The sequence below is a fragment of the Mobula birostris genome, chromosome 6 (assembly GCF_030028105.1).
Source record: "Mobula birostris isolate sMobBir1 chromosome 6, sMobBir1.hap1, whole genome shotgun sequence".
Taxonomy (NCBI): Eukaryota; Metazoa; Chordata; class Chondrichthyes; order Myliobatiformes; family Myliobatidae; genus Mobula; species Mobula birostris.
Genome location: NC_092375.1, coordinates 113,461,041 through 113,474,894, shown reverse-complemented (window position 1 = coordinate 113,474,894; position 13,854 = coordinate 113,461,041). Strand labels below are relative to the sequence as shown.

At 46.4% G+C, this 13,854-nt stretch overlaps 1 protein-coding gene across 3 annotated transcripts in view; it reads right to left on the bottom strand.

The window, feature by feature from the left end:
• The window catches only part of obsl1a (obscurin like cytoskeletal adaptor 1a), a 149,151-nt gene that overhangs the window by 46,456 nt on the left and 88,841 nt on the right, over positions 1–13,854 (bottom strand). For all 3 annotated transcript variants that reach the window (XM_072261041.1, XM_072261043.1, XM_072261044.1), the window contains exon 22: positions 4,873–5,148. In XM_072261041.1, the coding sequence (XP_072117142.1) occupies positions 4,873–5,148 (276 nt within the window). The remainder of the gene's footprint in view (positions 1–4,872; positions 5,149–13,854) is intronic.

Here is a 13,854-nt window from a genome sequence, read left to right as displayed (position 1 = left end):
CGTCGGTGGTGGGGAAACTGCTGGAGTCAGTTATCAAAGATGTGATAACAGCACATTTGGAAAGCGGTGAAATGATCGGACAAAGTCAGCATGGATTTGTGAAAGGAAAATCATGTCTGACGAATCTCATAGAATTTTTTGAGGATGTAACTAGTAGAGTGGATAGGGGAGATCCAGTGGATGTGGTATATTTGGATTTTCAAAAGGCTTTTGACAAGGTCCCACACAGGAGATTAGTGCGCAAACTTAAAGCACATGGTATTGGGGGTAAGGTATTGATGTGGATGGAGAATTGGTTAGCAGACAGGAAGCAAAGAGTGGGAATAAACGGGACCTTTTCAGAATGGCAGGCGGTGACTAGTGGGGTACCGCAAGGCTCAGTGCTGGGACCCCAGTTGTTTACAATATATATTAATGACTTGGATGAGGGAATTAAATGTAGCATCTCCAAGTTTGCGGATGACACGAAGCTGGGTGGCAGTGTTAGCTGTGAGGAGGATGCTAAGAGGATGCAGGGTGACTTGGATAGGTTGGGTGAGTGGGCAAATTCATGGCAGATGCAATTTAATGTGGATAAATGTGAAGTTATCCACTTTGGTGGCAAAAATAGGAAAACAGATTATTATCTGAATGGTGGCCGATTAGGAAAAGGGGAGGTGCAACGAGATCTGGGTGTCATTATACACCAGTCATTGAAAGTGGGCATGCAGGTACAGCAGGCGGTGAAAAAGGCGAATGGTATGCTGGCATTTATAGCGAGAGGATTCGAGTACAGGGGCAGGGAGGTACTACTGCAGTTGTACAAGGCCTTGGTGAGACCACACCTGGAGTATTGTGTGCAGTTTTGGTCCCCTAATCTGAGGAAAGACATCCTTGCCATAGAGGGAGTACAAAGAAGGTTCACCAGATTGATTCCTGGGATGGCAGGACTTTCATATGAAGAAAGACTGGATGAACTGGGCTTGTACTCGTTGGAATTTAGAAGATTGAGGGGGGATCTGACTGAAACGTATAAAATCCTAAAGGGAATGGACAGGCTAGATGCAGGAAGATTGTTCCCGATGTTGGGGAAGTCCAGAACGAGGGGTCACAGTTTGAGGATAAAGGGGAAGCCTTTTAGGACTAAGATTAGGAAAAACTTCTTCACACAGAGAGTGGTGAATCTGTGGAATTCTCTGCCACAGGAAAGAGTTGAGGCCAGTTCATTGGCTATATTTAAGAGGGAGTTAGATATGGCCCTTGTGGCTAGGGGGATCAGGGGGTATGGAGGGAAGGCTGGGGCGGGGTTCTGAGTTGGATGATCAGCCATGATCATAATAAATGGCGGTGCAGGCTCGAAGGGCCGAATGGCCTACTCCTGCACCTATTTTCTATGTTTTCTATACCCCTATCCCCTCCCCATACCTCTAACCCCTGCCCATACCTCTACCACCCCCCATACCTCTACCCCCTCCCCATACCTCTACCGCCCCCCATACCCCTACCCCTCCCCATACCGCTAACCCCTCCCCATACCTCTACCCCCTCCCCATACCTCTAACCACCCCCCCCACCCTAATCTGCCCTCCTCCTGCTTTATTGATGCCAGAAGCACGCTGACACTTGATTCAGATTCAGATTCATTTTACACATGTACCTCAAAACACAGTGAAATGAAACACAGAAACATAGAAAACCCACGGCACAGTACAGGCCCTTCGGCCCACAAAGCTGTGCCAAACATGTCCTTAGCGTAGAGCTATCTAGGCTTACCCATAGGCCTCTATTTTTCTAAGCTCCATGTACCCATCCAGGAGTCTCTTAAAAGACCCTATCTATGTTTTCTATGTTATGTTTTCCACCTCCACCACCGCCAGCCCATTCCACACACTCACCATTCTGTGTGTAAAAAACTTACGCCTGACATCTCCTCTGTACCTGCTTCCAATCACCTTAAAACTGTGTCCTCTCGTGCTAGTCATTTCAGCCCTGGGAAAAAGCCTCTGACTATCCACACGATCGATGCCTCTCATCATCTTACATACCTCTATCAGGTCACCTCTTATCCTCTGCCACTCCAAGGAGAAAAGGATAAGTTCACTCAACCTATTCTCATAAGGCATGCTCCCCAATCCAGGAACATTCTTGTAAGTCTCCTCTGCACCCTTTCTATAGTTTCCACGTCCTTCCTATAGTGAGGCGACCAGAATTGAGCACAGTACTCCAAGTGGGGTCTGACCAGGGTCCTATTTAGCTGCAACATTACCTCTCAGCTCTTAAACTCAATCCCACGATTGATGAAGGCCAATACACCATATGCCTTCTTAACCACAGAGTCAACCTGTGCAGCAGCTTTGAGTGGCCTATGGACTCGGGACCCCAAGATCCCTCTGATCCTCCACACTGCCAAGAGTCTTGCCATTAATGTTATATTCTGCCATCATATTTGACCTACCAAAATGAACCACCTCACACTTATCTGGGTTGAATTCCATCTGCCACTTCTCAGCCCAGTTCTGCATCCTATCAATGTCCTGCTGTAACCTCTGACAACCCTCCACACTATCCACAACACCCCAAACCTTTGTGTCATCAGCAAATTTTCTAACCCATCCCTCCACTTCCTCATCCAGGTCATTTATCATGAAGAGTAGCCCAGAACAGATCCCTGAGGCACACCACTGGTCACCAATCTCCATGCAGAATAAGACTCATCTACAACCACTCTTTGCCTTCTGCGGGCAAGCCAGTTCTGGATCCACAAAGCAATATCCCTTTGGATCCCATGCCTCCTTACTTTCTCAATAAGCCTTGCATGGGGTACCTTATCAAATGCCTTGCTGAAATCCATATACACTACATCTACTGCTCTACTTTCATCAATGTGTTTATTCACATCCTCAAACAATTCAATCAGACTCGTAAGGCATGACGTGCCTTTGACCAAGCCATGCTGACTATTCCTAATCATATTATGCCTCTCCAAATGTTCATAAATCCTGCTTCTCAGGATCTCCTCCATCAACTTACCAACCACTGAAGTAAGACTCACTGGTGTATAATTTCCTGAGCTATCTCTACTCCCTTTCTTGAATAAGGGAACAACATCTGCAACCCTCCAATCCTCTGGAACCTCATTGATGATGCAAGGATCATCGCCAGAGGCTCAGCAATCTCCTCCCTTGCCTCTCACAGTAGTCTGGGGTACATCCTGTCCGGTCCCGGCGACTTATCCAACTTGATGCTTTCCAAAAGCTCCAGCACATCCTCTTCCTTAATATCTACATGCTCAAGCTTTGCAGTCCGCTGCAAGTCATCCCTACAATCGCTAAGATCCTTTTCCATAATGAATACTGAAGGAAAGTATTCATTAAGTACCTCTGCTATCTACTCCGATTCCATACACACCTTTCCACTGTCAATACATATTTTTCCAATGCGTCATTTGTATCACCAACCAACACAATCTGGGGCAGCCCGGCCACACATTCTGGCACTGACCTCGCCACCCACTAGGTTTAGCAGAACAAAACAAGCAAAGGCAACAACAGCAACAGAATAACAACAAAGCAAACAGCTTTCGTCCCTCCCACTCACCCACCTATCCACTCAGACTGTCCTCTGTCCCCAGGACAGGCCTGTTGTTGGGCCTCCAACCTCCAGTGGACCTGCCGACTGGCAGACCCAGAGCTTCAGAATTTCAGACTGCCCCCAGCACATCCTCAGACTGCACAACTGCTGTTAGCAGAATCTCAGACGGTGATGAAGGAGTGAGGTAGCCCAGCCGCTTGAGTGGTGTTGGAACAACATTACACTCAACATCAGTAAGACTAAGGAATTGATTGTGGTCTTCAGGAAGGGCAAGTCGAGGAGAACGCATACAGTCCTCAGTGAGGGGACCAGCAGTGGAAAGGGTGAGCAGCTTCAAGTTTCTGGGCATCAACATCTCTGAAAATCTATCCTGAGGCCAACATATTGATACAATTATGAAGAAAGCACACCAGCGGCTAAATTCCATTAGGCCTTTGAGGAGATTTGCTAAGTCACCAAAGACTAGCAAATTTCCACAGGTGTACTATGGAGAGCATTTCGATTGGTTGTATCACCGTCTGGTGTGGAGAGTCCAATGTTTAGGATGGGAAGAAGCTGCAGAGGGTTACAACAGTGGCCAGCTTCATCACGGGCACTAGCCTCCCTGCATTGAAAACATGTTCAAAAGGTGATACCTCAAAAAGATGGTATTTATCATAAAGGAGCCTAACTACCCAGGATAGACCCTCTTCTTATTACTACCATCGAAGAGGAGGTACAGGAGCCTGAAGACATGCACTCAATGTTTCAGGAACAGCTTCTTCCCCTTCACCATCAGATTTCTGAAGGGACAATGAACACTACCTCACTTCTTTTTCCCTTGCTTTGCTTTCTTTTCTGCACTACTTATTCAATTTATTTTTTAAATTGATATATTTTCATTATGTATTGCAATGTCCAGCTGCCATAAAACAACATATTTCACAACATGTGCCAGTGATGTTAACCCTGATTCTGAGGTGCAAGTGATCAGGTACTTGTCAATGACACCTGAGCTTGGACTAATGGTTCAGAGGTACATGTTTGAACCCTACCAAGGCAAATGGGGAATTTAATTGTCTACCTCACTAGTCTTGCTCTCTTTTTCCACTACTTACCTAATTTAAAATTTTGATATATGCTATATATTTCTTACTGTAATTAATAGTTTTTTTAATGTACTGCTGCTGCAAATCAACAAATTTCACAACATTTCTCAGTCTAGCAAACCTGATTCTAATTCTGACCATGTTGGTCACTGACTTACTCGATGCGTTTTGCTGTACGTTTCCATGTACACATAACAAATAAAGCTAATCTCACCTATCACGTTGACGTTGAAAGTCATTTCGTCGTCTGCGGATCGGCAGACGTAGAATCCGGAATCCTCCTTCTGCACATTCTTGAGGATCAGACTATGGACCCGCGACTCACAACTCATCTCGTTCTTCTCCCCTGCGGACACCGGTTCCTTGTGCCTGTACCAGGTGACACTGCCCTTCTCCTTGGAGACAATGGCAGCAAGCACAGCCTTACCATTCTCGTTGACCGTGACTTCTTCCGGAAGCTTCCCTTTGTTCGTGAAGAGCACTGGGGCCTCTGGTGGAGGGATACACAAGACTTACATAAACACAAGAGATTCCACAGATGCTGGAAATCCAGAGCAACACACACAAAATGCTGGAGGAACTCAGCAGGTCAGGTAGCATCTATAAAGAGGAATAAACAGTCGATATTTTGGGCTGAGATCCTTCATCAGGACTGGAAAGGAAGGGGAAAGCCAGAAGTAGAAGGTTGGAGCAGGGAAGGGGTATAAACTTGGAGGTGATAGAACAGACTAGGTGAGGGGGAAGGTGAGTGGATGAGGGAGGAGTGATGAAGTGAGAAGCTGGGAGGTGATAGGTGGAAGAGGAAAATGGTTGAAGAAAGAGGAAGCTGATAGAGAAGGACAGTGGAACGTGGGAGAAAGGGAAGGAGGAGGGGTACCAGTGGGAGGTGATAGGCAGGTGATGAGAAGAGAAGGGGTAAGAGGGAAGCCAGAATGGGAATGGGAAAAGAGAGGAGAGGGAGGGGGTGAGAGATTACCAGAAGCCAAAGAAATTGATGTTCATGCCAACAGGTTGGAGACTACCCAGACCGAATATGAGGTCTGGCTCTTCCTACCTGAGTTTGGCTTCATTGTGGCAGTAGAGGAAGCCATGGGCTGACATGTCAGAATGGGAATGGGGATTGGAATTGAAATGGTTGGCCACCAGGAAATACTGCTTATCGTGGATGGGGTGAAGGTACTCAACAAAGTGGTCCCCCAGTCTATGCTGGGTGTCACCGATTAGAAGAGGCCTCACTGAGAGCACCGCAGACAGTAAATGAACCCAACAGACTCGCAGGTAAAGTTTCCTTATTCCAAATCGGAAAAGGTAAGTTCAAAGTAAATTTATTATCAAAGTACATATATGTCACCATATACAACCCAGAGGTTCATTTTCTTGTGGGCATACTCAGTAAATCGTAGAAACACAAAAGAATCAATGAAAGACCACATCCGACAGAACAAACAACCAATGTGCAAAAACAACAAACTGTCCAAATACAAAGAAAGACAAAAAATAATCAGAATAAATAAATATAAAGAACATGAGATGAAGAACTCTTGAAAGTGGGTCTATAGGTTGTGAGAACAGTTCAGTGATGGGCGAATGAAGTTGAGTGAAGTTATTCCCACTGGTTGGACAGCTTGATGGCTGAGGGGTAAGTCAATCAATGTCAATGACTTCTCCATTCAATGTCAAATCCATTTTTTTCATTTACTGATCGTGTGCATTGAAACATACAGTGAAATATACCGTTTGCATTAACAACCAATAATGTGCTGGGGGCAGCCCGCAAATGTTGCCACACATTCCGGCACCAACATAGCATGCCCACATTGTTCAGCAGAAGAACACAGGCAGTGTGGTGTGTTCTCCTTCATTAGTCAGGAATTGAGTTCATGAGCCATGAAGTAATGTTGCAGCTCTATAAAACCCCAGTTAGACCGCACTTGGAATATTGTGCTCAGTTCTGGTTGTCTTGTTACAGGAAGGATGTGGAAGCTTTAGAGAGGGTGCACAGGAAGTTTATCAGGATGCTGAGTAACACACACACAATACTGGAGGAACTCAGCAGGCCAGGCAGTATCTATGGAAAAGGGTACAGTCAATATTTGGGGCCGAGATGTTTCAGCAGGACTGGAGAAAAAAGCTGAGGAGTAGATTTTAAAGAGGAGAAACACAAGGTGATAGGTGAAACCGGAAGGGGGAGGGATGAAGTAATGAGCTGGAAAGTTGATTGGTGAAAGAGACAGAAGGCCATGGAAGGAGCACCAGAGGGAGGTGATGGGCAGGTGAGGAGATAAGGTACTGCCTGGATCGGAGGGCATGTTTTATGAGGAAAGATTGAATGATCCAGGGCCTTTCTCTCTGGAGCAAAGGAGGATGACTTGATAAGAGGCATAGATCAAATGGATAGCCAGAGACTTTTTTCTCATGGTGGAAATGGCTAATACAGGGGGTATGATTTTAAGGTGATTGGACAGGATGTCAGAAGTATGGCTTTACAGAGAGTGGTCGCTGGTAAAGGAAGTTTCACTGGGGACACATAAGAAACTCTTAGATAAGCAAATGGATGTCAGAAAAATGGAGGGCTGTGGTGGAGGGAAGGATTAGATTGATCTTCGAGTAGGTTAAAAGATTAGCACAGCATTGTGGGCTGAAGGGCCTGTACTGTGCTGCAGTGTTCTATGTTCTATTTATAATTCCAATTATAGACACCTTTGCTAAGGGAAAAGTTTTTTTAAAGCTATTTTGCAGTTGTACTAGACATTAATGAGGCTGCAACTAGAGTATTGTGTACAGTTTTGGTCGCCCTACTATTGAAAAGACACCAGTAAGCTGGGAAGAGTGCAGAGAATGTTACCAGGACTTGTGGGCCTGAGTCACAGGGAGAGGTTGGGCAGGCCTGGTCTTTCTGCACAAAGTGTTGGAGACAGAGGGTGACCTCATAGAGGTGTATAAGATCATGAGGGGTCTTGATCGGGTGAATGCACATAGTGTTTTCCTCAGGGAATGGGAATCACATACCCGAGGGCATAGGTTTAATGTGAGGGGGGAAAGATTTAAGAGGGGTCTGGGGGGGGCAACTTCCCATGCAGAAGGTAGTGGGTATATGGGACAAGCTGCCACAGGAAGTGGTCGACAACAATGTTTAATAAGTGTGCAGACAGGTACATGGATTAGAAAAGTTACGATGGATAAGGGCTAGATGCAAGCACATGGAATTCGCTAAAGTGGGCACTTTGGTCAGCATAGATGAGTTGAGCCAAAGAGCTGCATGACTCTGTCTATACACTTCATAATATTGTAAAAGTCAAGTCAAAATCAAAGTTAACCTATTATCAAAGTACAGACATGTCACCATATACAACCCTGAGATACAATTTCTTGCTGGCATTTACAATCAAAATTATGAAAACTATTCATAAACAAATACTGACAAATTGTGCTAATAAATAATAATAAATAAACAAATAAATATTCAGATAAATAAATAAATAAATATTGAGAATATAAGTTCTAGATTCCTTGAAAGTAAGTCCACAGGTTGTGGCTTCAATTCATTGTTGAAGTGAGTGAAGTTACCACGCTGGTTCAGGAGCCTGATGGTTGTAGGGTAATTACTGATCCTGAACCTGGTGGGGTGGGACCTGAGGTTCCTTCTACCTCCTGCCGGACATCAGCAGCAAGAAGAGCACGTGGCCTGGATAAAGGGGGTGCTTTCCTGTGGTAGTGACCCTCGTAGATGTGCTCAGTGGTGGGCCGGGCTTTTTCTGTGATGGACTGGGCTGCATCCACTACTTTTCCGTCTTTGGGCATTGGTGTTTGCAGACCAGGCCGTGATCCAATCAGTCAAGATTGTGCATCAATTTGACAACATTTTATATGACATGCTGAATTTTACCAGGTACCCTGCAGCCAAGGAAAATGCGTGTTCTGTCCTCAAGACTAAAACACCCCGTTCATCCTGCAGAATTTCCTCTGCACTTTCTCCTATAGTGTGGCGACAAGAAACATGTCCAGCGCCCCAGCCCTAACCCAACCAATGGTTTATACAGTTGCAATATGCAGTTAATGGCTACTGATTAGGTACTTCCTATACCTAATAACGTGGCCACTGTGTGTATGTTTGTAACCTTCTGTTGCTGTAGCCTATCCACTTCAGGGTTGACACACAAATCTCTGGAGGAACTCAGCAGGCCAGGCAGCATCCATGAAAGAAAGTATAGTCAACGTTTCGGGCCCAGACCCTTCAGCAGGACCCTGTTCAAGGTTCAACATGTTATGCATTCAGACTTGCTCTGCTACACATGGGACTGGCAAGAGGAATTGAAATGGGTGGCAACCAGGAGATCCCGTTTTTCTGGTGTACAGAGCAACTGCCATACCTGACACTACACCTCTTCCCTTACTATCATTCAGGGCCCCCAAAAGTCCTTCCAGGTGAAGTGACACTTCATCTGCAAGTCTGTGGGGGTCATCTGCTGTATCTGGTACTCCTGGTGTGGCCTCCTGTTTATCAGTGAGACCCGACATAGATTGGGAGACCACTTCGCTGAGCACCCACGCTCCATCTGCTAGAAAAAACTGGATTTCCCAGTGCCCACCCATTTCAATTCTACATTCCATCCCCATTCTGACATGTTAGTCCATGGCCTCCTCTACTGATGCAATGGAGCCACACTCAGGTTGGAGGAGCAACACCTTATATTCCGTCTGGTTAGTCTCCAACCTGATGGCATGAACATCGATTTCTCCAACTTCCAGTAATTGCCTGCACCCCCCCCCCCCAATCATTCTTAGTCCTGTTTCCCTCTCTCACCTTATCTTCTTACATGCCCATCACCTCCCTCTGGTGCTCCCCCAACTTCCTTTTCTTCCATGGTCTTCTACCCTCTTCCGTTAGATTCCCTCTTCTCCAGCCCTGTATCTCTTCCAGCAATCAACTTCCCAGCTCTTTACTTCACCCCTTCCCCTCCTGGTTTTACCTTCTCCCCCCACCTTCTCATCTTTTTTTCCCAGTCCTGATGAAGGCTCTCGGCCTGAAATGCCGACTGTACTTTTTTCCATTGATGCTGCCTGGCCTGCTGAGTTCCTCCAGCGATTTGTATTACTCATCTTCACCACTCACTTGAAGTTACTTGCTTTTCACATCATTCTCTGTAAACTCTAGAGACAGCTATGCATGAAAATCCCAGGAGATCAGCAGTTCCCGAGACACTCAAACCTCCCCTTCTGGCAGCCACAATCATTCCATGTTAAAAGTCACTTAGATCACATTTCTTCCCCATTCTGATGTTTGGTCTGAACAACAAAAGAACCTCGTGACCATGCCCGCATGCTTTTACATGTTGGGTTGCTGTCATGTGGTTGACTGATTAGATATTCACATTAATGAGCAGGTGTACCTAATAAAGTGGCCACTGAGTGTATTCTGAATGCCCTCTTCACTATCTTATCTATCCATTCAGCTACCTCCTGGGATCCTTTGACAGAAACACTAAGCTTCCTCTAATCCTCAGTCCTTCCTAGGGTCCTAACTATTCCTAGTATATGGCATTCCCATACCAGAGCATCACCTTCCACTCATCAGGATTAAATTCCATCTGCCCTTGTAAAACAATCCTCCTCACCACCAATTTCCATGTCATCTGAGAACCTACTAATCATATGTCCTGCACTCACATCTGAAAAAACAGGAGAGTACAGTGCAGGAACAGGCCCTTTGGCTTGCAGTGCTGTGCTGAGATAAACAAGCTGATTGAGCCTGATTACACTCATTCTTTCAGCCTGCACATGGCTGATGCCCAAAGGTCAAACCTGTGATCGGTGAGTCTGGGGTCGAGGCCGAAGATCAAACCCACGATCGATAAGTCCTGTGGTTGAGACCCAGAGGGCAAAGCCGAAGGTCAAAATTCAGAGCTCAGTGAGTCAGAAGATGGAAGCCTAAAGGCAGACATCCCACCTCTCCCGGAAGTTCAGTGAGTCTCCTGCATATTGATAGCGGCTCCCTGATGCCCGGAAATTATATACAATACCCCAGAAATCAATTTTTTTGAGAGAGAGCGAGAGCGAGCGAGAGAGAGAGAGAGAGAGGGGGGGAGAGCGAGAACGCGCCATGGCAGAGTGTTCCAAAAAAAGAAAATATAAAATGTACATCACCCCAGACTACACTAAAGTGTACCCCTGCCTAATAGGGGTCAAAAATAATGACAGTGTTGCTCGCTGCACTGTTTGCAACAGTGACTTTTCTATTGCCCATGGTGGGTTAAGACTGTAAGACGTGTTGAGGTGAGTTTAGCAGGTGTCATTCATTCATTAGCATAGCTAACGTCATTTAAACTAACTGGCTAGCTGCTAAGGAGCTACTCTATTGCAGACATCCCACCTCTCCCGGAAGTTCCGGGAGTCTCCTGCAAATTGATGGTGCTACCTCCCTGAAGTGAGTTTTTGCAGGGTGGGATGTCTGCTAAAGGTCAAAAACTGAAGTTGGTGAATTCGGAGTAAAGGCTCAAAGATCGAGTCTGCAAGTCTGGGTCAGGGACTAAAAGTTGGGAGCCCGATGTCTGAGAAGCTGAGAGTCTGGGGCCAAGGATCAGAAGCCCAGAAGTGGCCTGTCCTGGGGTTCGAGGCCTGTATGCATGTGAGTGGGTGAGATGGGGCCTATTTTGTTCTGTTATTTTTGACTTTGTTGTCCTGTCAAGATTTGTGGGCATGCTTTGTTGGCACCGGAAGCTTGGCAGCTCTTGTGGGCTGCCCACCACGATCTTCGCTGATTTGATTTGATGCCAATGATGCATTTCATGGTATGTTTCAATGTTTTGGCGTACATGTGTGTGGTAAACCATATATATATATGTTGTAACTGGGTTACCTGTCTGGACACGCCCCTCTGCTGACTGCCCCTGTGGCTCCTCCCACAGAGCCCTGAATAAAGGCGATTTCGCCCTGCTCCTCTCCCTCAGACCAGGGGCAGACACTCAGCATGGAGGTCACGTCTTACTGCGAATAAAAGCCTTTCAGTATTTACCCCACTTCAGTCTTTTGGAATTATTGAAGGTGTTTCAATGTGACAAATAAAGCTAATCTTTAAGATCTTTAATTGTTAACTCCTATTGAGGTTTCCACAAATAAAACGAAGTGAGGTGTTTTATATTGAACAAAAACCATAACATATTTTATTGAGCTCCTAAACCTGCACCACAAAAGTCGCTAAAAACCTTTTACATAATAACGTCATCACGTCAGACCAGCCTCTTAAAGTGAAACCCCAACTCAATGCCTGTGGTTGTAAATTATGTACATTTCTCCCAATTACGTTACCCAACATAGGACCCACAGGATTCACTAAAACTGGCACTGTGAGCCTGTCTGGAGCTTGGACGAGCTGCCTGGCTCTGGTCCTGTGTCCCATGGCTGCAGGAACTGCAGGAGCCTCTGGCATGTCCAGAGGTGTGTTATCACACTCATGGCCATGTTGTGACGCCAGGGACATGGCAGTGAAATCTTCCAAATCTTGGTGGGCCGATTTAAAAGGATCTACTGAAATACATTCAGGTTTACGCTGTCAGAGAGACGTGGAGGGAAATTGTCCGCTAACCGGAGAAACTCCGGATGTGACATACCTTTCTTTTTCCTTTACCCCTCTTACCGATTATAAAAGTCTTTTCTCTCCATTCCAAAATGCAGAATGGGCCATCGTATGGGGGCCTAAGGGGATACTGATGTGCGTCATGGCAGACGAAAACAAACAAGGCAGAACGTGGGTCAACAGGAGCCCAAGAGTGCTGTATGCCATGATGGGAGGTAGGAATAGGTGGAAAGGAATTGAACTTACTGAGGACGGTGAAACACTGTTGAGAGGCCGACCAGATGGTTGTGGCATCAGGAATGAAATCACCCGGCATTCAAAACAGCTGTCTGTACACCAGTTCAGCCACGGACAACTGCAGGTCCTCTTTTAGAGCTGTTCTGAGCCCGGCAGAAGCCTTGGGATCCAATCATGCCAGCACTCATTGCTCATGGAGACCCTCAGAGCAGCCTTGAGGGAGAGGTGAAACCACTTGCATAGGCCAGTGGAATGCGGGTGATATGCTGTGATGTGATGTATCCCAATGGTAAAGTTCTGGGCCATCACAGCCAAGAGGTCTGAAGTGATTTGGGGACCACAGTCAGAGGAAACATCAGATGGGGTGCCAAACCGAGCAACCCAGGTGCTGATGAACACTCAAGTCGTCATGTCTGCATCCATCATCGACGCTAGAGGAATAATCTCCGGCCACCTGGTGGTACAGCCCACCATCGTAAGGAGGTGTGAGAAACCAGGGGAGGGGGGGAAAGAGGACCAGCAAGGAGCACACTGACATGGTCAAACTGTCCCTCAGGGACCTCAAGATGTGCCAATGGAGCCTGAACATGACGGTTATTTTTTGCCTGCTAACATTCCACAAAGGCTGCAGTCCAATCATGCATGTAATTTATAAAGCTGTGCCACACAAACTTTAGTACAACCAGTTTCTGTGAGACCTTCCAGCCCGGATGCAAGAAGCCATGTATGGAGTCAGAAACAATCCACTTCCAGTTTGTGGGCACTATGTGGGGAGGGCAACCAGTTGAGACATCGCACAGGAGAGAAACCCGAGCTTTCCCGAACTTAAAGTCAGCTGACCGCAGGCCCATGATTGTTGTTTGGTTAGCCTGGACCTCTGGGTCAGTATCAGTATCTTGGTTGGCTACCGTGCCAGCATAGGCGACCCCTATGTGTATGGCCTCAGTGACTGGCCATGAGAGCCATGGCATTATTTTCCCCCATGATATGTTGTATATCAGTTGTGAACTCTGATATGAAGGCTAGTTGGCATTGCTGCCATGCAGACCAATGGTCTGATAGTTTGGCCATTGCGTGCATAAGGGGTTTGTGGTCAACGAACGCTGTGAAATGCTGACCATCAGAAAGAAAACGTAAATGGCAGACAGCTAGATAGACACAGAGAAACTCAAGGTCAAACATGCTGTACTTTGTTTTGGGGGTGAGCTACTGCCTGAAGAAAGTGAGCAGCTGCCACGACCCTCCTACCAACTGTTCATGCACAACACCCAGAGCGTTGTCTGAAGCCTCAGTAGTAATGCTTGTGGGTGCATTAGGGAGTGGATGCGCCAGTAGGGTCATGTTGGAAAGAGCTTTCTCGGTATCACAAATGCCCTGGTCATCCCT